This window comes from Equus asinus, chromosome 5 (assembly GCF_041296235.1).
Source record: "Equus asinus isolate D_3611 breed Donkey chromosome 5, EquAss-T2T_v2, whole genome shotgun sequence".
Lineage (NCBI taxonomy): Eukaryota > Metazoa > Chordata > Mammalia > Perissodactyla > Equidae > Equus > Equus asinus.
Genome location: NC_091794.1, coordinates 49,321,159 through 49,342,182, shown reverse-complemented (window position 1 = coordinate 49,342,182; position 21,024 = coordinate 49,321,159). Strand labels below are relative to the sequence as shown.

The window sequence follows — 21,024 nt, the reverse complement described above, 5'->3', positions numbered from 1 at the left end:
CATGGCCGGCTGGTTAAGTTTGCATGCTCTGCTTCGGCAGCCTGGGTTTCCAAGTTCAGATCCTGGGTGTGGACCTACGCCACTCGTCAGCCATACTGTGGCAGCATCCCACATACAAAATAGAGGAGGATTGGCACAGATCTTAGCTCAGAGTGAATTTTCCTCAGCAAAGAAAAAAAAAATTAAGAATTCAAGAAGGCAGCATCAGAGCATTAAACCAAGTGCAGAGCCCTGTGTGACCGCACAGGTTGCATGCCCGTGAAGCCAGTCCTGACGTTATGTATTAACAGTGCAAACTACACATGAAACATCTGATCAAATAAGAAGGTGTGCTCAGAGGCACCTTGCTGGGGAGGTAGGAGCCCCAGATCTGAGGATGGAGATACTAGATTATAGTAACATCTCTATGGATAATTTCCTATTATTCCTATTGACCTTGAGCATGATATTTAGCCTCTTGGAGGTTCAGTTTATTCATCTGTAAAACTGAGAGAGGGAGAAGTGGAGAGGTGGTGGACCAGCTCAGTGTTTCTCAAACTCTAGTTATTTATATAGCACATTTTCATATAGTGGCTAGGATCATGGACTCTGGACCCATACTACCTGAATTCTAATTTTGGCTCTGCTGTATTCTAGCTATGTGACATCAGTCAAGTGCCTCATCTGTCAAATGGAGACCACTGTGAGGATTAAATAAATCCATGTAAGTAAAGCGCTCGGAACAATGGCTGATAGGTGATAAGTGCTATATGAGTGTTCATTATTACTATGAATCATATGGCACCTGTACTGGTTCTACTGTTTTTTTCTTTGATTTGACTCACTTTTTACGTTTAAAAATAGCCACCAGATTCATGGATGTACATTTTTTCTAGTATATATGAAAATGTATAATAACTATATAATATTTTGAAAAGTTCATTCATAAACTCTCTAAAAATCAGCCCAAATATTACCATCGTCCAGGTCACCACACTATGGGTGACATTGTACTAGATACTGAAGACCCCTTCCAGCTTTAATAGTGTGGGAATGAATGAATACATCCATGTGGCTTTGTGTCAATACCTTCATTCATTTAAAAACACGTGACTGAAATATTTCTACTCCCTTCAGTCATTTTCACCCATAGTAGAATCTTTCCATTGGTTAACTACATATTCCAGTGGAAAAATGTTTAAACAGAGAAGAGAGATTGTGAATAAATCACATAAATGGTTAAAACCTGGACGAGTCAGTGGGGTCCTCTCAAGAAATCCCCCTAAAGTCTAACAAGGGATGAGGCTTCGAGCAGTGGAAAATGGGGACAAATGCTTACGGAAAGGCATAGGATGGCCTTCAGAGGTGAGGAATCTGCCAGAAGACATATGCCCTTTCCTTTGAGTACTGTTTTACTCCACTTCCCTCTATGCAAGTCTTATAGGCCCAGTTCAGATTCTACCTCCTCAAAGTCCTTTCTGGCTATTCTGACTGGAAGTTTCTTTTTTCTCGTCTGAAGAGTGCTTTATAATCATTGAGAAGTGTTTCTTAAGCATGTGCTGTGTTCTCGGCACAGAGGACACCCTGTTGAACACCCATGTCCTTGACCTCAAGGAGTAGATGGGCTACTGACCGATGAGTCTCTACTGCCATGCCCAGGCTGGTTGTTTCTTGTGTGTTTGTCTTGCCTCTTCTTAAGGCAGGGGTTACTCATTCCATTACTTTTCTACTCCTTAAGGCACCTAAGGATCCTTGGCTCAGTATTTTTAATTAGAGACCCCAGGGTTACCAAGCAGCTTAGGGAACATAAGAATAGTGACTCAGAAACTTTAAAATTAGTCTTCACTTAAACAACCCTCTCAGTTATCACAAGCACCAATCCCCAGCCACATTGTAAACATCAGTGCTTGTCAGATATGATAAGCATGTAATCTGAATGCAATATAAACTGATCACAAAGTAAGGCTAGAAATCCTAGGAAAGGGACAGAACTTCTTGAAGGCATTAGAGTGAGTTTAGAGACAAACTTTAATTTACACCCAAATCTGTGGGCAATTGAGGACCTGAGAGAGTCATACCAGTTATTCACAGAAGAAGAGACAATCAACAAGGATGGTGGAGTGATGGGTACTGCCCAGGAGAATGACTGGTATATCAAAGGATGATAAAGAGACCTTGGGAAAAAGTGAAAAACTCTTGAATATTTTACAGAAGTCAATTTAAAGAGAGAGATGTTAAATGGTGCCATGATGCAATTTTGTCAGAAAAATTATGCCAAAAAATCCATACTTAATTCATACTTTGCTAATTTAAAAAATTAGAGCATGATCACTATTTTAATTTAATTTTGTCAAATGTAAGATAAATAACTTTTTCATAATTTTTAGTTTCTCAGAATTTTAATCAACCTTTCCCCCTCTCCCTTTTACTACGCTATTTTTGTCCCTTTTTTATGTGGATTCATTTTAAATGAGCTTTTTTGGTACTAATTATCCATAAGAAAAACTTCCAATAATCATATTCAATGAAGTGATGGATTGATCAGCATCATTTTTCAGAACCAACGACCAAGACCATGACAGGCAGAAAGGAGACAACTTGCTTTATTGACTACTGCAGAAAGCAAGGGTCCATAGAACCAGCCAGATTTTTCTCAGAATGGAGATGCCTGGTCTATCTAGAAGGTAATTTTGGGCTAAGGCTTAAAAGGGAACTCTCAAGGCTCCAAAGGAAGTTGCTTACCCACAAAGCACCAGACTGCAAACCGGATCCATGTGATGGTAGAGAGCTTTAGCATGAGATAGATGTTCACCAGCATGGCAAAGGCAGGCACAAAGGGGAGGCAGGGGGCCATGTAGGGCAGCTTCTTGGGGTTCTCTGGCTGCTGCAGGATCACAAACACCAGGGCGCTGATCAGTAGCACCATCAGAACGACCAGAAGGATGGCCCACCAGCTCTGTTCTGAGATGTAGTCGGAACCAAAGATGATGAAGGAGCAGAAGATGAACATGAGGATGAAGAGCAGGAGCACACAGATGGTCACCGTGTGCCCTGTGGCTGTTGTGGGCCTGTCCATTTTGCCTGGAAGGCCCAGCTGGATCCTCATGGTATAGTAACGGGGCCCAATCAGCTTCTTCAACTTGATGAGATAAATGTTTTCAGATTCATCGGCTTCTATGCCTGTGGTCATGTCCACAGTGCCATAGTTGGGGTGGTTGACGTTGTAGGTTGACTTGTCGGACTTCCCTATGAGCATCTCATTGTCTCCCAAGGACGGTAAGTTCTTAGCCCCGCATGTGTTGGTGGCTGGGCCTGAAAACTCTTCCCCTTCGCTCACAGGAGAGCAAACTTCCTTCTCACAGTCAGCCAGAATGCCCTCCTTCTTCTTTGTGTGCTCCTCAGACAAGAACTTGACGAAGCCATCAATGTCACTCTCTGGTTGATAGCGAAGAAGCAAGACGCAGACAGAGACCAAGGTGTAGGCAAGCAGTGTGCCAATGGACATCATCTCTATCAGGTCTCTCAGGCTGACTAATAGAGAGAGGAGAGCGGCCAGGAACCCCGACACGATGCAGGCCACCACTGGCGTCTCTGTGTAGGAGCTCACATGAGCCAGGAACCTGCCGGGAGGGGCAAGCAGAGGGTTAACAGAGGGCTAAGATGGTGACTGACTCTAACATGGCTTAATGCCTCCGGGCCCTGCTCCTCCAATTTACTTCTGGATTCACTGTTTTAAATACACCTGCTATTCCTACCTCAGGATTTGGTTCCTGGAATATAATTTAAAAAGAATTTAATATAATTCCTTGGTTTTGAGGCAAACTTCTTTATTAAAGTTCTTACTTTGTTATGTGGTATGAAGGGCTGATATAATCTAGGAGGTATGCCAGAGAGCCTAAATTGAAGCACAGGCTTTGCTCTGAAGAAGTGATAGTTGGAGAAGTCATACACCTTCTTGGAGGCCCTCTAAACCTCTGTCACCCAAAGTGTGTTCTATGGATCAGCAGCATCAGCATCACCATGGAGCTTGTTAGAAATACACTCTTTCAGGTTTCACCTGAGACCTGCTATATCAGAATCTCTGGGGGTGAGGGCCAGCAAATTATGCTTTAAAAAACCTCCGGCGGATTCTGATTTATGGCAAAGCTTGAGAAGCACTGCTCTACAATAAAAGTACAGGGAGTTAGTTGGCAAACAGCACAATAATTAAGAACACGTGCTCATAGATGCAGGCTAAATCCAGCCAGTTACCAAGTGGAGGACGATTCCTGTTGGCCTCAGGTAGGTGCCTCCTTGCTTCCTCTCTCTCCTCCTGATCCTGTCTCCTCCCTCCTCTTCTATTCCGCCTTGATTTTCATGATCCACACAAGACTATAAACTGCTCTTGGAGCCCCAGCATCTTTCCTGTTAGTTTTCTTTGACAGCAGAAAAACCTTCTGGATGTGTGAAGTTGTCACACCTCCACCACGGTCAGCCTCTTCTTGATCTGTCCAGCTCCCTAGACACAGAAATTCTGACCTGGTGATGACTTCAAGGGGTATACACAGGAAATGGAGCAGAAGGTGACAGCTGATGGCAGAGATTAAGTCCCTGAGCTGGATCCCTCTGCACCTGAGAGCTCATTGGCCTCCATGGTTTACTCTTTGCTTTGCGCCCTTGAAGAGTGCCTTCCCCACAAGCCTCTCACATGGTGGGCACTGGGAACCAAGAGATGGGGCCACATCCCCTTGTACTATGGGCAGATAGGCCACTTTGTGGCCAACATAGGGGACTGGAACTGCCAATACATTGGTGTGGTTAAGTCTGGTCTTTGGAGCTATTCAGTCATGGGTTCAAATCCTGGCTCCCCGTTCAGCAGCTGGGGGATTTGGGGCAAGTTTTTTTCACCTCTCTGAGTGTACTCATCTAGCATAGTCATCTGAAACAGAGTTCTTGTGATGACTAAATGGGATACTGTATACAAAGCACCTGGGATACACAAACGTTCAGTAAACGGTAGCTATTGTTGCTACAATTGTTAGGTTCCATTAGGAGGGTCTTATTCTCTGATTGTAGCTTTGAACTTTTTCAACTTCAGAGGGGCTGTGGGGAGAGGAGCAGTCACTAGGTCTCAAAGTGACAGCAGGCCTAAGATGTCCCCGGGATGGGTTCTTCCTTCTGAAGGCCACTCAGTGCAGCAATTTGGCACCCACCATGTTCACAAAGGAACACACAGTGTCAGGCAGGAGGGGAGGGGCCAGTTAGGGCAACATATCAGCTTGCACTGGATTGAGGGACCAGAGTCGAACTGAGGGGCTGCCTTAGGGCCTAAGCTGTTTTCACTGAAGCTCTTTGTCAGCATAAATGAGAAGTGCCACTGACTATGTTAAAGGCACTCACATCAAAATTAGTCAGGCTGAGAGCGGGTGACATTCTCCCTGGACATTCATGGCAGAACAGCACAAGTTCCACAGAGCATAGCACTTACCTGAAAAGGAGCCCATCACCAGCCATGGCATAAATGACCCTAGGCATTGGGAAGAGGGAGCCCAGCAAGCTGACTGTCAGGCCTGCAACAGACCCAATGGCCACGATGAATTTTGCAGCGTAGAACCCATGAGCCACAAACATCTCCATGAGCGGGGATTCCGTGTCAATGGCATAATACGGCACCATCAGAGTTAAGATCATGCTCACCTGTCAAAGCAAGAGAAAACATGGCTGGAGGTAGAAGGGACTGAAACACGGATGGATGTCCCATAGGAGAGGAAAGAGGCCTGCAGTTGGCGGCAGAGGCCTGCATGCAGTTTGGATCTGCCACTTCCCAGCATGTGCCTTCACTTTAGACCAGTCATTTGGCCTCTGGAGCTCTTGGTCTCAGTATTTTCTCTCCACATGAGAATTTAGAGGACTGGACCAGATAACCTCTAGTATCTCTCTATGGCCCTTTCATATTCGAGGAATAAGTTTGCAGGTATTTCAGCCCCATGGAAGCAGAGCCGTGCTGACTGTTCAACGAAGGGCAGATATTACCAGGTGGAAGGAGTTGCAGCCAAAGGTGCTGGAGCCAGGGCCTGGCAGTGACCATGCACACCCTGCCCACATGGACAAGCCCCTCATTTCTTTTATACTTTCAGGGTCCTACAGGGTCTTATCTGTACTGCCTCTCACCCTGAAGACCAGAGATCAAAACTCCAAAGAGACGTGCATAGGAGGTCCACAGTCAACTAACCAATGAGGACTCATATTTCCATTTTCTCTCTGTAGCTCAGTTCCAGGAGCCGAGCAGGCCAACAAACAAATTATGACATCAAGATGGAATCCAGTGCTACTCTGGAGCTGTAAGGCCACTATGGCTTAACCAGGAATCACTTGGGACTCCCAGGACCTATTTCTCTTCATATGTCGTAGATCTGCCATAGCATCCCTTCCTTCTTATGGCCAGGCTCCTACCCACCCTGGCCTGCGAAGGCTAATCCTGGCATCAAGAAGGGAGTTCAGAGCCTGAAAGGGAGAGGGTAGTGCATTTCTAGACCACTTCTTTGCCTACTCCTCAGGAGCCAAGACCCTCCGGTGAAGTCCTGGGTCACTAGGGAGGACAGCAGGATGGACCACCACAGCCCAGCAATCTGACTCTTCTCCTAGTGGTGAAACGGCAGGCTGGTGACCAGCACAAGACCAAACAGCCCCTGAGGCCTGGTTAAGGCCCTTGCATTCTGAAAGGGAATGTTTCCCAGCAACATCGCCACTTGCAACGTCTCCTCTGGGGGTCGGGTGGGATGGGCTAGAGGAGAGGGGATTGATTTTTACAGCAATTTGCGTTGAGTCTCCTGCCCATGTTAGATCAGGATGGGCAAAAAGTTGCTAGATGCACAGAAGTCCTCTGTAGTCTATAACGTGTTATTCTAAGGAAGGAACTGTGATTATTAACTTTACTTTGTGTGCTGCAAGAGTAGACCACTGGAGATGGGGGAGGTGTGAGGGAGGAACAGGAGGGGAAATGCAGAGCAGAGGGTCTCTGCTGCTCCCCCCACACCCATGCTCTGTCTGCTGGGATGATCAGGGCATGGATAAGATGAAGCCACTTGCACGCATGTGCAGAGGGGGTGGTGCTAAGTGACCTATCTGTAAACCTTTGGGTGGGCAGCTGAATTTCTATAAACTGCATCCAAGGTTGCCCTTGTGTTTTCCTTTGGCTTCCAGGACAATCCTGTTTTGCAGCTTAATGATCCACTGGCCTGGTTTCTTTAGGTAGTTGCTAAAGATGGTTTTTGTTTTTCTTTTTGGGGTGGGGGGTGGAAGGAGGTGCTTTTCACATGCAGTGGCAGCAGGAATGGCAGGGTACACTCCAGATGCTGGTTCTTTCCCAATTTGGTGACTGAAGTGAGTGGGACCCTCAAGGCCTGGGAGTATTTGTGTAACTACAAACCTGTTGGCTTGTCAGCGGGTTCCCTCTGTTGCCAGGGGCTGAGGGGGATGTTGGATGTGGCTAAACTCTTTCTGTGATAGAAATTCTGGGATGGGACGCCCCCCCCCCCCGCCAGCTGAGAGATGACACATCAAACGTGTGAAATGTATCTCAGGGGTGTGATCCTGGGAGACAAGCCTGCAGGCTTCCTTCTGAGGACTCTCCTTGGCAGGGAAACCTGAAGGGGAGAGCTTGAGCTGGTGTAAAAAGAGCGAGCAAGAGCAGACAGAAATTGCATTTCCCCTGGGAGATTTAAGAAGAACGTCTCTAGAGGATAATGTATTCTCTCTCCCCACTCTGGGGGAGCCTCGCCTCTGCTGCCGGGAAGCTCCCAGAAGACAGAAGAGCATTGAGGAGGGTGCACAGAGGCCACAATGCCTCTGCTCGCACACCCACCCGTTACTGCCAGCCTATGATCTGAGCTCCTTGGATGGCGGCCCACTCCCTGCACGCTATCCCCTGGGTTGCAGTGGACACCCAGAGCCTGTGTGTAGGGTGGGACAGGGATGGAAACTCAGAGGCCATGGCTGAAGTGAGGGCCTGGGGCTTCTCCCATCTCCAGTTTGGAGTGCTGATTTTCTTTTTGTCATTAGTGGATGGGGATCCAGGGGGCATGAGGCATGTGCATAGAAACACTAAAAGGGCACAAGGAAAGGACTGCTTCCCGACAGAAGGGACTTCCGTCCCAGAGCCACATTTTAAAATCAAATATGAAAAGGCCATGAGGAGAGTTCCATAAGCATTTGGTACTTACGGATACATATGCTGTCAGGCAGATGACCAGGGAAGCAGTGATAGCATAAGGGATGGACGTGTTGGGATTTTTGGCTTCCTCTCCAGTGGTGGCGATGATGTCAAAGCCAATGAAAGCATAGAAACATGTGGCCGCACCTTGCAGCACCTGTATGAATAATGGCATTTGTTAGACTCAGTGACAGGGCAGCACCAAGGCCTTAGACGTGGTCCCTGCAAGTGCCCAATGCCCAGCAGACATTATTGAGTGCAGAGGGGGTAATATGGTGGAACTTCTGTTAAGCACTTGAATTTTGATCTCCTCCCCTTTCTAGCTGTATGACCCTGGGCAATTCCCTCATGTCTAAAATGGAGATAAGAAGAATTATGTCCGAATAAAAACTAGGTCATTCAACACATTCAAATCATTTTTGGCATTATGTGGAATTATAAATAAATCAATAAGCTGGCTAACCCTATGTCTTGGGGGAACTCATTAACCTCTCTGTGCTTTGTTTTCATTCAATGGTTATCAACCACAACCAGGGGTTGTATGAACACCCCTAGAGGACATTTAGAAATGTGAGGAGGTATTGTAACTGTCACAGAGACATGGAGTGGGCGCTTCTGGCATTTAGTGTAGGGGACTCAGATGTTTCTGCACAAAGAGTTGTCCTGCTCATACTACCATTAGTGCTCTTGATAAATCAGCTGTATGGTAACTTCCAGATGTGAAATGATATTAAGAATTTTCAGATCTTCAGATATTCTATTGTCTGCCATAGGAAGACAGGCAGAGACAGTTTGATTTTTCTGCTCCTTTTGGGGGCTTAAGTGACCTCACTGGGCTATAAGGCAGGAGAAGACATGAGGTGTGAGGCAGGGAAAGCTGGGGAGGTGGTATCCAGTGACATCTGCTGGATGTCTGTCTGACAAGAGCCTATGTGGCTCCCAGGGTGGTTGGGAATTGAGAAGTCAAGATGTCAGTGAAAATCTTTCCTTGAGGAGTGTGTTACTTTCTTCCAAAGAATCTATTGAAATTTAAATGAAGTTTCCCACTTTAGAATTCTCATTATCAGCTGAAAGTAAAAAATGTGCCGTCTGAGAACAGGAACAAGACAAGGATGCCCACCATCACCACTCTTATTCAACACAGTACTGGAGGTTTTGGCCAGAGCAATTAGGCAAGAGAAAGGAATAAAAGGAATGCAAATAGGGAGTGAAGAAGTGAAACTCTCACTGTTTGCAGAAGACATGATCTTATATATAGAAAACCCTAAAGAATCCATCAGAAAACTGTTAGAAATAATTGACAACTACAGTAAAGTTGCGGGATACAAAATCAACTTACAAAACTCAGTTGCATTTCTGTACTCTGATAACGAACTTACAGAAAGAAAACTCAAGAATAAATTCCATTTACAATCGCAAAAAAAGAATAAAGTACCCAGGAATAAATTTAACTAAGGAGGCGAAGGATTTATACAATGAAACCTATAAGACATTATTGAAAGAAATAGATAATTACATAAAGAGATTCCATGCACATGGACTGGAAGAATAAACATAGTTAAAATGTCCATGCTACCTAAAGCAATCTACACATTCAGTGCAATCCCAATCAGAATCCCAATGACATTCTTCACTGAAATAGAACAAAGAATCCTAAAATTCATATGGGGCAACCAAAGACTCCAAATTGCTAAAGCAATCCTGAGAAAAAAGAACAAAGCTGGAGGCATCATAATCCCTGACTTCAAAATGTACTACAAAGCCATAGTGATCAAAACAGCGTGGTACTGGTACAAAAACAGACACACAGATCAATGGAACAGAACTGAAAGCCTAGAAATAAAACTTTACGTCTGTGGACAGCTAATCTTCGACAAAGGGGCCCAAGAACATACACTGGAGAAAAGACAGTCTCTTCAATAAATGGTGTTGGGAAAACTGGACAGCCACATGCAAAAGCATGAAAGTAGACCATTATCTCATGCCTTACACAAAAATAAACTCAAAATGGATCAAAGACTTGAAGATAAGTGCTGAAACCATAAAACTCCTGGAAGATAAAGTACACGCTTTGACAATGAACTTAAAAGGATCATTTTGAATACCATGTCTTCTTGGACAAGGGAAACAAAAGGAAAAATAAACAAGTGGGGGGTTCATCAGACTAAAGAGCTTCTGCAAGCCAAAGAAACTAAGATCGAACCCAGAAGGCATCCCACCAATTGGGAGAAAATTTTTGCAAATTGTATATCTGACAAGGGGTTAATCTCCATAACATATAAGGAGCTCACACAACTGAACAACAAAAAAAACAAACAGCCCGATCAAAAAATGGCGGAGGAGATGAGCAGACATTTTTCCAAAGAAGACATACAGCCGGCCAATAAACACATGAAAAGATGTTCAACATCACTAATCATCAGGGAAATGCAAATCAAAACTACACTAAGATACTACCTTACACCTGTTAAAATGGCTATAATCACTAAGACTAAAAATAACAAATGTTGGAGAGGGTGTGGAGAGAAGGGAACCCTCATACACTGCTGGTGGGAATGCAAACTGGTGCAGCCACTATGGAAAACAGTATGGAGATTCCTCAAAAAACTAAAAATAGAACTACCCTATGACCCAGCTATCCCACTACTGGGTGTCTACCCACACAATTTGAAATCAACAATCCAAAGTAACATATGCACCCCTATGTTCATTGCAGCACTATTCACAATAGCCGAGACATGGAAACAATCCAAGTGCCCATCGACTGATGATTGGATAAAGAAGATGTGGTATGTATATGCAATGGAATACTACTCAGCCATAAAAAAGACAAATTCATCCCATTTACAACAACATGGAAAGACCTGGAGGGTATTATGTTAAGCGAAATAAGCTGGACTGAGAAAGAGAAACACCAGGTGATTTCATTCACGTGTGGAATATGTACAAACACATGGACCAAGACACCAGTTCAGTGGCTACCAGGGCAAAGCAGGTGGGGGTGGGAACAAAGTGTGAAGGGGAGCACCCATGTGGTGATAGTCAAGAAATAATGTACAACTGGAATTTTACAATGATGTAAACTATTATGAACTCAAAAAAAAAATAAAAAACAATGTGCGTCTTTGAATGCTTGGGGATGTCCTTTAAGGGGAAGATGAGAGAGATTTTTCTGGACTTGTGTGTATGTGGAGGGCCTTGGCAACATGTAAGCTCCAGCCAGGGGTCCAGGAGTGATGCTCATTGTAGACTGGACCCTTTGTTCTTTTTCTCCACATTGGGTTTATAAATGATGACATTCAAAACAAGTGCCAAGCAGACACCTGCCCCCAATTTTGACTCTTACCTTTCCCACCAACTTCTCAGTAAGTAAAAGACAAAATACTAAGTACTGGAACCTACAAGGTACCTCACAAAATTGAAGGTCTTCTGAAATCCTCAAAAGCACCTTTGCTCATCTGTAAGATGAGCTGGTCTCCTCTGCAGACTCTCCCGTTAGGATTCTGTTTCAATTCTCTAACTAGGGGCTCTTGTCCCGGGGTCCATGCAATTTAAGGGGTCTCTGAATTTTGCTGATAAAAATTTGAATCTTTATTTTCACTAACCTCCGACTGAACGTTAGCATTTCTTTTAATAATGGATGTAGGTGGCAAGCTAACAGTTCCTGTGACTGTCACCAGTAGCAATCAGATATTTTCCTGTCACATCAGACTTGTTGCAGAGATCTTGAAATATTGCTTGTGCTCATTGCTACTTCCAAATTATGATAGTTATTAGACATAGATATTAATATTTAAAGCACTAATAAAGAAGCACATTGTTATTATATTACAATTTAAAAATATTTTTATAACTATATTCAATATAATTTCTTTCTTTTTTTGAGGAAGTTTAGCCTTGAGCTAACCAACATCTGCTGCCAATCCTCCTCTTTTTGCTGAGGAAGACTGGCCCTGAGCTAACATCTGTGCCCATCTTCCTCTACTTTATATGTGGGACGCCTGCCACAGCATAGTGTGCCAAGCGGTGCTGTGTCTGCAGCCGGGATCCGAACCGGCGAACCCCGGGCCGCCGAAGTGGAACATGCACACTTAACCGCTGCGCCACCGGGCCAGCCCCTAATTGATTTCTTTTGAATTCCTATGTAATTAGGTTATTCATTTATAAACACAACTTTCAGAAAGGGTCCACAGGTTTCACCAGACTGCCAAGGAGTCCATGGCACAAAAAAGAAAATCTAAGAACTCCTGGTCTATTCTAGTAACCCAGGTAGAAAGAACTTCTCAAACCAGCAATTGTCACCCGGGGGCTATTTGCTAGGAGAGGAGATAACTCCAATTTCACTCCAGTGAAGTGCTTTGTTTTTCTTGGCCTCCAGGCAAGGAGAGAAAACAGAGCTCACCTCATTGTACATTGTAGAGGTGCACAGGTTTGGAAATGTGCTTGTTTTCATTGGTCTAGAAAATGTTTCTGGTCTTCAAGGATAGACAGATACTGGGATTGCAGGTTCGCTAAGCTGCCTCCATCAAGGAAATCCTCACTTTAAGACAGCTTCCAGAAAACAAGTTCTCCCTTCTTCCCTTACACATACAAACACACACACACACACACACGCACCCCTCCTGTAGATCATACAGTGACCTGTTATGACAATCAGTCTGATGATGTGTCACTCCCAACTAGGCTGTCCCAGGGGTACAGTGCCATGCCTATTTGGTGTGGTCAGCTCTGGATGGAAAGGTCATAGATACTGGGAGAGCTCACTGCTGAAGAAAGGAGGGTGGGAGGGTCCTAAATAAGAACTCTGGGGGCAAATCTACCCTAGAAAAAAATGAGAGGTCTGTAATCCACGCTATGTGAGGAGTAAGTGGAGACCCAGGGGCATCTCACTTGAAGAAAAGAGGACTCAGTGGAAGACATGGAGGACACCCTCCAAGTCTGAAGGGCAGGCCATGCAGTGATTGGAAGAGAGGTAAGCTGTAGGCTCCAGAGGGAATCCCAGAGCCACGCATGTGAACGGGGTCAGGTCTGGTCAGGAGTTCAAACTCTAGACCGTCAAACCTCGGCTGGTTCTGCCACATACTAGCTCGGTGACCTAGAACAAACTCCGAACCTCTTGGAAATTCATTTTCTTTATCACTTAAATGAGATAAAAATAGTATTTAGCTCATAGTGTTGTCACAAGGATTAAGAGAGATAATATAGTAAATCACCATCATATAATACAGTAGGTACTCAATAAATATCAGCTCTTACCAGCAGTGTTTTTATTACTTTTGTAAATTTTTCTAGAAGTAGATGAAACCCAAGGGCACAGACAAATTCCTCCTCTTTGTTCTTCTTTTGGAATGGACACATTTTATTAACCGCTCCCCTGTGCCAGGCACTGTCCTAGCTGATGTGGATCCAGTCATAAGCAAAAAGTACCCTGAGCTTGACCCCTGGGGCTTGGAGTCGAGAGGATACTGCAAGACCCAAAAGGCAACCTTGACTGTGGTAACAAACTGAACAAAATTAATAAGTACCTATATTATTTGTAAAACATAAATGCTGCTATTTTCCAGATGAATGAAAGAATGGACGGCAATTACTGATAATGTTTAGATACTAGAAAATTAACTGTGATTCAATTGGGAGGAGAAAGAATAAGTTTGCAAAGAGAAGGTCTGTTAGCCTGAATTTGCATAGGTAGCACTCAAAAGCAATTATGGTTGAAGACTGAACAGATCAGAGGTAGGACGTTTGGAGTTTCTACTACGTCAGGCAGGAAACAGAATTTAACTTGGAGGGTTCAAATGAATGATTTCAGTGAAGGGCTGTAGGAGCCAAGGCTGGGAAGGAGTGAGGAAGAAACACCCTCAGCTTGTGATAATATTTCCCATTGGCTAAACCCAACAGGAAGCGGCCAACAAGAGGTCTACTGGAGCATAGAACAGAGCATGTAGGGTGGAGAATGCATCTGCGGAGTGGAGGCAAATGGTGAAAAACCAGCACACCTGCCAAGATCAAACAGACCCTGCCCTAAAAACATGTAGATTGAATAAACAGATTATTGAAGAGAAGGTAATAAAATTGGCAAATAAGGTCACCTTTTTACTTCAGTTAGTTTAGATGAGTTTTTCTTCCTTGCAAGCAAATGATCCCTGATTGGTAAATACAAAAGGGCCGTGAAAAGAAGCTGTGTATGGGTGTGTCTCTACCCAAATAACCACTAAAATTGCTTTCCACTTCACTCTATCCAGATCTCAGATCCGGTCACTGGTATTTAGGACTAGGATACCCTTCCATGCGTGAAAGCATGCGTGTGGTACCTAGGGGTGATCGTCCGTGAATAAAATTGGTGGGTGAAGCGTGTGTGTGTGTATGTGTATTTCTGGATTCATTGGTGCCTTATCTTAATTCACCTTTAACGTTTTACGTGAGTGAAAAGTAGTATTGACCTTTTAATTTGATGACATAAGCAGAGATTGTTTCCAAAGTAAACCTGATGTAGCTGCTCAGCCAGGCGATCCAGATAGGTCTGTCCCTCTGTAGAGTTTTGTGGGGAAGCAGCACGTGCTTCAGTTGCTGGAGTGCTGCTGCTTAATGAGTTGTCACAAGCAGTGTCATTAGTGGCCTGCTACTCAGTGTGTGGGGTCCCTAAAAGCTGGCCTCCTGTGCCTTGCTGATATTTGAGAGGCATTGAGATGAGGCAGCTCTCCATATTCTGCCTTGGCCAGTCTGCCAGATGCCTGGGAGATAATTAGACATCTTTATATAATTCACTTCCAAGGTAACAAGACAAAACTCCAACTCTAATAGCATTTTCCATCATCCTCATGCTCCAGATCTATTAGCAGCCTGTCCACAGTGGCAGTGGAATGTACTAATATGTTCCAACAAATGGATTCAAATGTGAAGAACATGAAAAACAACTTTTCCTTTGTTTGGAGGCTATCAGCATTACCCACAAATACTTGCTATGGATGGTTTTCTTGGGAGCTATTTGTGCTGATAGCATGTCTTTTTTGGCTAAAGAAAAAGCATAAGATAGCATCAAGAACAAATAACATACAGAGAATACATGTCCAACAATGTTCAGGGGCTGAGGAATTGCAGATGGAAGCAGGAGTTCAGCTGAGGGCCAGCAGTTACTTGATACAGGGACAAATGTTTGTTGTTCTTAAGCTCTTCAAGACCAAAGAAGCATTTGACCCAGAACCTGTAAGTGAGTAAACCATTCCTTTAGCTATTTTCTTTGGAAGGAAGTGGTTGCATCAGGGGAAAGAATAGGCTTATGAGGGGTCCATGGCCAGAGGAAAGATTGTTTGTTAACCCTCTCAAAGCACTTGAGAATTGTGTTTCAAGTCATGTAATGGTATTCTTATAAACCGTTCCCTACACAATGGTTTTCTCCATCCCATCCTACCTAAAGTGACTGAAAAATAAAGTGGATTGGAACTTGAACTAGTCCTCCTGTCAATGGTAGGAGCCAGGTTTTCCATAAAGAGTGAAGAAGTTCATGCAGCTGCTAAGTAGGCAATTTGCTTTTGTTGATGATTGTTAGATAACAGAGCAGGGAGGGTATTTATTAACTTGGTGGATGGCATGCTCATGAGAGGCTGTCAGATCTTAAAAAATAGGATCTATATTCAAAACACCCTTGCTGGACTGGAAAAGTGACCCGAAACCAAAATTGAGAAAGAACAAGTCCAGGCCAGTTTGCTGGGGGAGGAAATGTACTCTGCAGAAATCCAAGGCCAGGCAGATAGCAAAGAGGATGAGTCAGCAACATGTTCACACTGGGCTGTCCTTTGTGCTCAGATGATGCTTTCAGTCACAGCCACTAGGGCACTTATTTGAATTTCCTGCAGGGGTATTGGATTTGCAGTGAAAAATCCAAACTCTCAGCCATGCCTTTTTGGTGGCCAGTGACAAGCCTACTCGGTAGTAGGTTTGGGTTGGAGTGAGGTCAGTAAGGCCCAAGGTGCGAAGAAAGACAGTTGGTCCCATGTGTCCAAACTGGTGGGATGTGGAGCAAATGTGGGCTTTGGCTCATCTAGAACTGGGATTGAATTTTAACTCTATTACCGTCTAGATTGTGATCTTAACTTTTCCAAACTTAAGTTATTTCGATGTAAAAGTCAAGATTATTGCACTTATTTTATAGGGCTGTTGTGAAGATTAAGTGAAAAGTGTCTACGAAAGAGTGTGTCATAAAGAAAATGTTGTGTTAGAAATAACATCCTCCCTTTCATTTTTTTTTTTTTTAAAGGCAAGGTGTTTAAAGATTTTATTTTATTTTTTCCTTTTTCTCCCCAAAGCCCCTCGGTACATAGTTGTATATTCTTCGTTGTGGGTCCTTCTAGTTGTGGCATGTGGGACGCTGCCTCAGCGTGGTTTGATGAGCAGTGCCATGTCCGCGCCCAGGATTCGAACCAACGAAACGCTGGGCCGCCTGCAGCGGAGCACGCGAACCTAACCACTCGGCCACGGGGCCAGCCCCTCCTCCCTTTCATTTTTATGCATGATTTCTGATGTTCTCTTCTGACTACAAAAGCTAGTGAGAACCTGGAATGCATAAATGGGAGCCCCTAAGGCTGGCTCGATCAGCTCCTTCCATGATGAGGTGGGCTCCTGACTGAGGAAGGATGTGGAGCCCCTGAGAAGGGGAGAGGAGACCCCCAAAGAGAATAAAGACCCCAGAACAAATTACAAGGGGAAGGGCTGAAAGACTCGTTGATCTTCTTCAGCCTGGGCAAAGGGTATCTACACAGAGGACGTTAACTCTTTCCAGGCTTTACAAGGGGCCTAGACCACAGCGTGAGCCACTGAGGTGAGCTATCAGGAGGATTTTGAAAATTAAGCATGAACCAAGTAATTAAGACAAGTCTTCAAATTATTTTGATCTGATATCTTGGTAAACAATGCACATTTGGCCTGGGCTGGTTTAACTGCACTCGCATCTGAAAATAAGGACAGAGACTAGCCCATCTCTTATTGTTCCTCCCAGCTCAAAGGAAATGAAAATGTAACATGTCAGGTTAATTACTTTACTAATTTTTTTTTACAGAAGACTCAGAAGGGAGGGGTCATTGTGCAACAAGGTACTTGACATGGTAGAAAGGGCTTTGGAGTCACACAGACCTGGGTGGGAATTTAATTCCTGGACTGACTAGCTAAGTGACTTCAGGTAAGTTAACTAACCTCTCTGAGCCTTGGATTCTGCATCGTAAGTTGGGGATAGTAGCATCTGCTTTCAAGTTTTGTTATAAGAGTGAGATAATATTCACAGAGCACAAGGACGACACCTAATAGGTAATCAATAAATTCTAGCTCCTTCCTCCTGTAATTATCACTATGGCTAACCACACAACATGCACCTAAAAACATCCAAGATTTAATTCTTCTTTGCAAGCATTTGGTGCAACTACTTTTCCCACTTGATGCATGGGAAAACCTGAAAGCACAGAAGTTAGTCATTGGCCAAAGTCTTACAGTAAGTCAATAACCCAATAATTTCTTATATTGTTAAGAAAATAGTGAGAACATTTTTGTGTGTTATGATGAAAACGCAATTGAGTTTCGGAAAAACATTCTTTCTTTGTCACTCTTATAATTTGTTGTTTCTCTTATTTGATAGGAAAGGAACGATTTGTATTGTAAGAAAATATAGACTTGGGGATCCAGAATGGGGTCAACAGTGTTTCTTTGTCTCTTTTTCTGGTTTTAACCAGTTTCAGGGTTTATTCATTTCAAGGAGGAGGGATGAATTTTGTGGTTCTGTGGAATTCTCACAGATAAGCAGAAGACTAGAAATCTTGGCTTAAATTGCTTCCTTGCTTATTTCTTTGCATTGAACAGCATGCCACGGTTCAGAATAAACAGAAATTATCTTGAGTGTTCTCCAAGAGAGAGTTCTGGTCCCTGGACATCTTGGAAGAAAACCAATCTAAGCAAAAGCTACAAAAGCAAAACCGTGGGATCCTGGACTGGCTCTCTGCCACCAGTGCTGGGCAGGTGTGTCTCTCTTAGTCTCAGTTTCTCCACCTGTTAAATGAGGTGATAGCACCAGGTGACCTCTAAGGTCCTTTCCAGCTCAAAAGTCTCTGGCTTATGTTCTATTATTTTTTTTTTTTTAAAGAATTGGCTGGTGAATTTTTACCAATAAATCCATAAGGTAAGCACTTTTAGTCACATTAGAGAAAGAATCCAAGTGCGACTTGGAACTACTTGTTAGGATAAAGAATTTGCTGCTCTGACCCTCTCATTTTTCTTTGGCATAAACCAGACCACCCGATCACAGGGATGAGGTGTGAAAATGTCTTTTAGGTCCTGCCCACTCTCTTGCCAGCCCCCAGACTACATCAGACTTTTCTGCCGTGGGTCCTGACTTTGCCACTTACACAACGTGCTTAATAGCAAGTCATTTGACCTCTCTGAGTGTGAGTTTTTTCATCCATAAGACCAGAATGTAAATATCTTCTTTGCAAGGTTATTAGGAAGATTAAAAGAGATATTATATACAAAGCACTTATCATAGCATTAGGCATATTGCAAGTGGCCAAAATATCCAATCTGCTAGTGTTATTTGTATAAACTAAGATCTCAATAAACGTGAAACAAATAAAAAATTATATGAAAACCACTTCTTCAGAACATTCCAATTAAATTCAGATAAAAGGTGATGAAGAGGGAACCGTGAAGACTATAGGACAGCGTAGCGTTTTCTTGAAAGTATGTCTCAGGTCGGTCACAGGGTGAGAGGTAGAACGTGCGACAGCTTTCCCAAGCTTTAGGAATGAACTCACCCCTGACCAGCCGTGGGGCAAGAACTGGCCCTCAGCCCAGTATTTCCCATTGATGAAGACGAGGCCTGCAATCATGATGAACACCCACACTGCCAGGTTCAGCACGTTGAGGACGTTGTTGAAGCCCACGGAATTCTTCACCCCCAGTGCGACGATGATGGTGACGATGATGGCAATCACTAGAGCCAGAAGGTCAGGGTATGATTCTTCACCTTTCCCTACAGGGGAACGACATGAGTTAGTATTGTCCAGAGGGAAAAAAGGGCCATGCGAACTCCCAGCCCCACCCCAGGGCATCTGCACTCAGCTCTGAGAACGCGGTCAGCTTGTCATGGAGGGAGGAGAAGGAACCGTGTGCGTGTGTATGCATGCCTACACTGAGGTCCACATGTGTCATTTGAAAATGAGAAGGTTTTGGTATATAGGTGAAATGACCTGATATCCTGGACCAAAAATTCGGCTACATGATATGATGATGACAACAGTGACTCTGGAACCACAGCACAGAACACTTGAAGTCAGGACTCTCCTGGGACACTTGGGATGCATATATGGGTCTAATATTTGAAATTATTTGAAAACTACTTTATCTTCATTGGTATTCACTTTATAATCTATAAGTTTTCTATTTCATTCTAGCAATCTTTTCATTATTAGCAAATTTTAAATATATGTCTTTGAAAACTATTGGAAAAGGGTGTTCTTTCCATTTATGTGTATGTGGTTGCAGAGAAAATGACCAGTGAACATGACCCGCCTGTTTGGTCTAGTCCGTTGGCCGGTGGACTCCTGCCCTCTACAGAGTGGACAGGGCACTGCCTCAGCAGTCAGGGTCCTGACTTTTGCCCATTACCAGCTTTGTGACCTTGGGCAAGTGCCTCATTCTCTGGACCTCATCTGAAAGTGAAGGGGTCGGACTACCTGATTTTGGAGGGCCCTTTTAGACCTAAAATTCTGTGACATCGGTACACTGAGGAGATGTGGCCTTCCTACCTTTTATCTTCTCATGGTGTCTGGGTCTTTGGCATTTTTTGTCAGTTCTTCTGAGATAGGGACACTGAAGTCAAATGACTTGCATGCAGCCACAGAATCAGTACTTGGACGTTCTGGGGCAAGACCCTAAAGCTTCCTCAACTATTGGTTAGCTTCCCAGGAATGTGAAAGGATAAAGTCAGATATCAGGATGAAAAGTGAGTGGCAAGTGATGGATGGAGCCTAAAGTCTCATGGTATTTGTTATGTGAGCTTCCGATTGGTTAGGATTCAGTCAGTTACATTACCCCTCTTTGACCTCTGATAGATTAGAATCCATTTTGTTCCTTTTAAAAATATATTTTCTTGGGGTCAGCCCCGTGGCATAGTGGTTAAGTTCAGTGCACTCCACTTTGGTGGCCCAGGTTCGTGAGTTTGGATCCTGGGTGTGGACCTACATTACTTGTCAGCCATGCTGTGGCGATCACCCACTTATAAAGTGGAGGAAGAACGGCACAGATGTTAGCTTAGGGCTAATCTTCCTCAGGAAAAAAAAAATATATAATAAAATAATATAATAATAATTTTATATATATATTCTCAAGCCAGCCCTCATGGCCTAGCAGTTAAAGGTTGGCACACTCTGCTTCAGTGGCCTGGGTTCAGTTCCCAGTGCCAAACCACGCCACTCGCCTGTCAGTAGCCGTGCTGTGGCAGCAGCTCACATAGAAGAACTAGAAGAATTCACAACCATACACAACTATGTACTAAGGCTTTGGGGGGTGAAAAAGGAAGAAAAGGGAGGAAGATTGGCAATAGACGTTAGCTTAGGGCAAATCTTTCCCTGCAAAAAAAATATATATTTACAGGTATATATATTTTCTTATTTAAAAATTAATACATGTTATTTATGAAAATTTAAAAAATCTGATAAAACCACTGGAGAAGTTCTTTACAGTTCTTTTTCCTGCATTGGTTTTATTTTTATATAGTTATTCACAAGATGCATGTATAATTTGTATCATTTGTCACACAACATTACATCAAAAAGGTATTCCATGTTATTGCAACAGTCTTCCTAATCATCTTTTTA

General features: G+C 43.7%; 1 protein-coding gene across 1 annotated transcript in view; it reads right to left on the bottom strand.

The window, feature by feature from the left end:
* The window catches only part of SLC7A14 (solute carrier family 7 member 14), a 116,644-nt gene that overhangs the window by 15,847 nt on the left and 79,773 nt on the right, over nt 1-21,024 (bottom strand). The window contains exons 4-7 of the mRNA XM_014837397.3: nt 18,961-19,178; nt 8,181-8,327; nt 5,447-5,655; nt 2,722-3,599 (exon numbers count right to left, since the gene is read on the bottom strand). Coding sequence (XP_014692883.1) covers nt 2,722-3,599; nt 5,447-5,655; nt 8,181-8,327; nt 18,961-19,178 — 1,452 coding nt within the window. The remainder of the gene's footprint in view (nt 1-2,721; nt 3,600-5,446; nt 5,656-8,180; nt 8,328-18,960; nt 19,179-21,024) is intronic.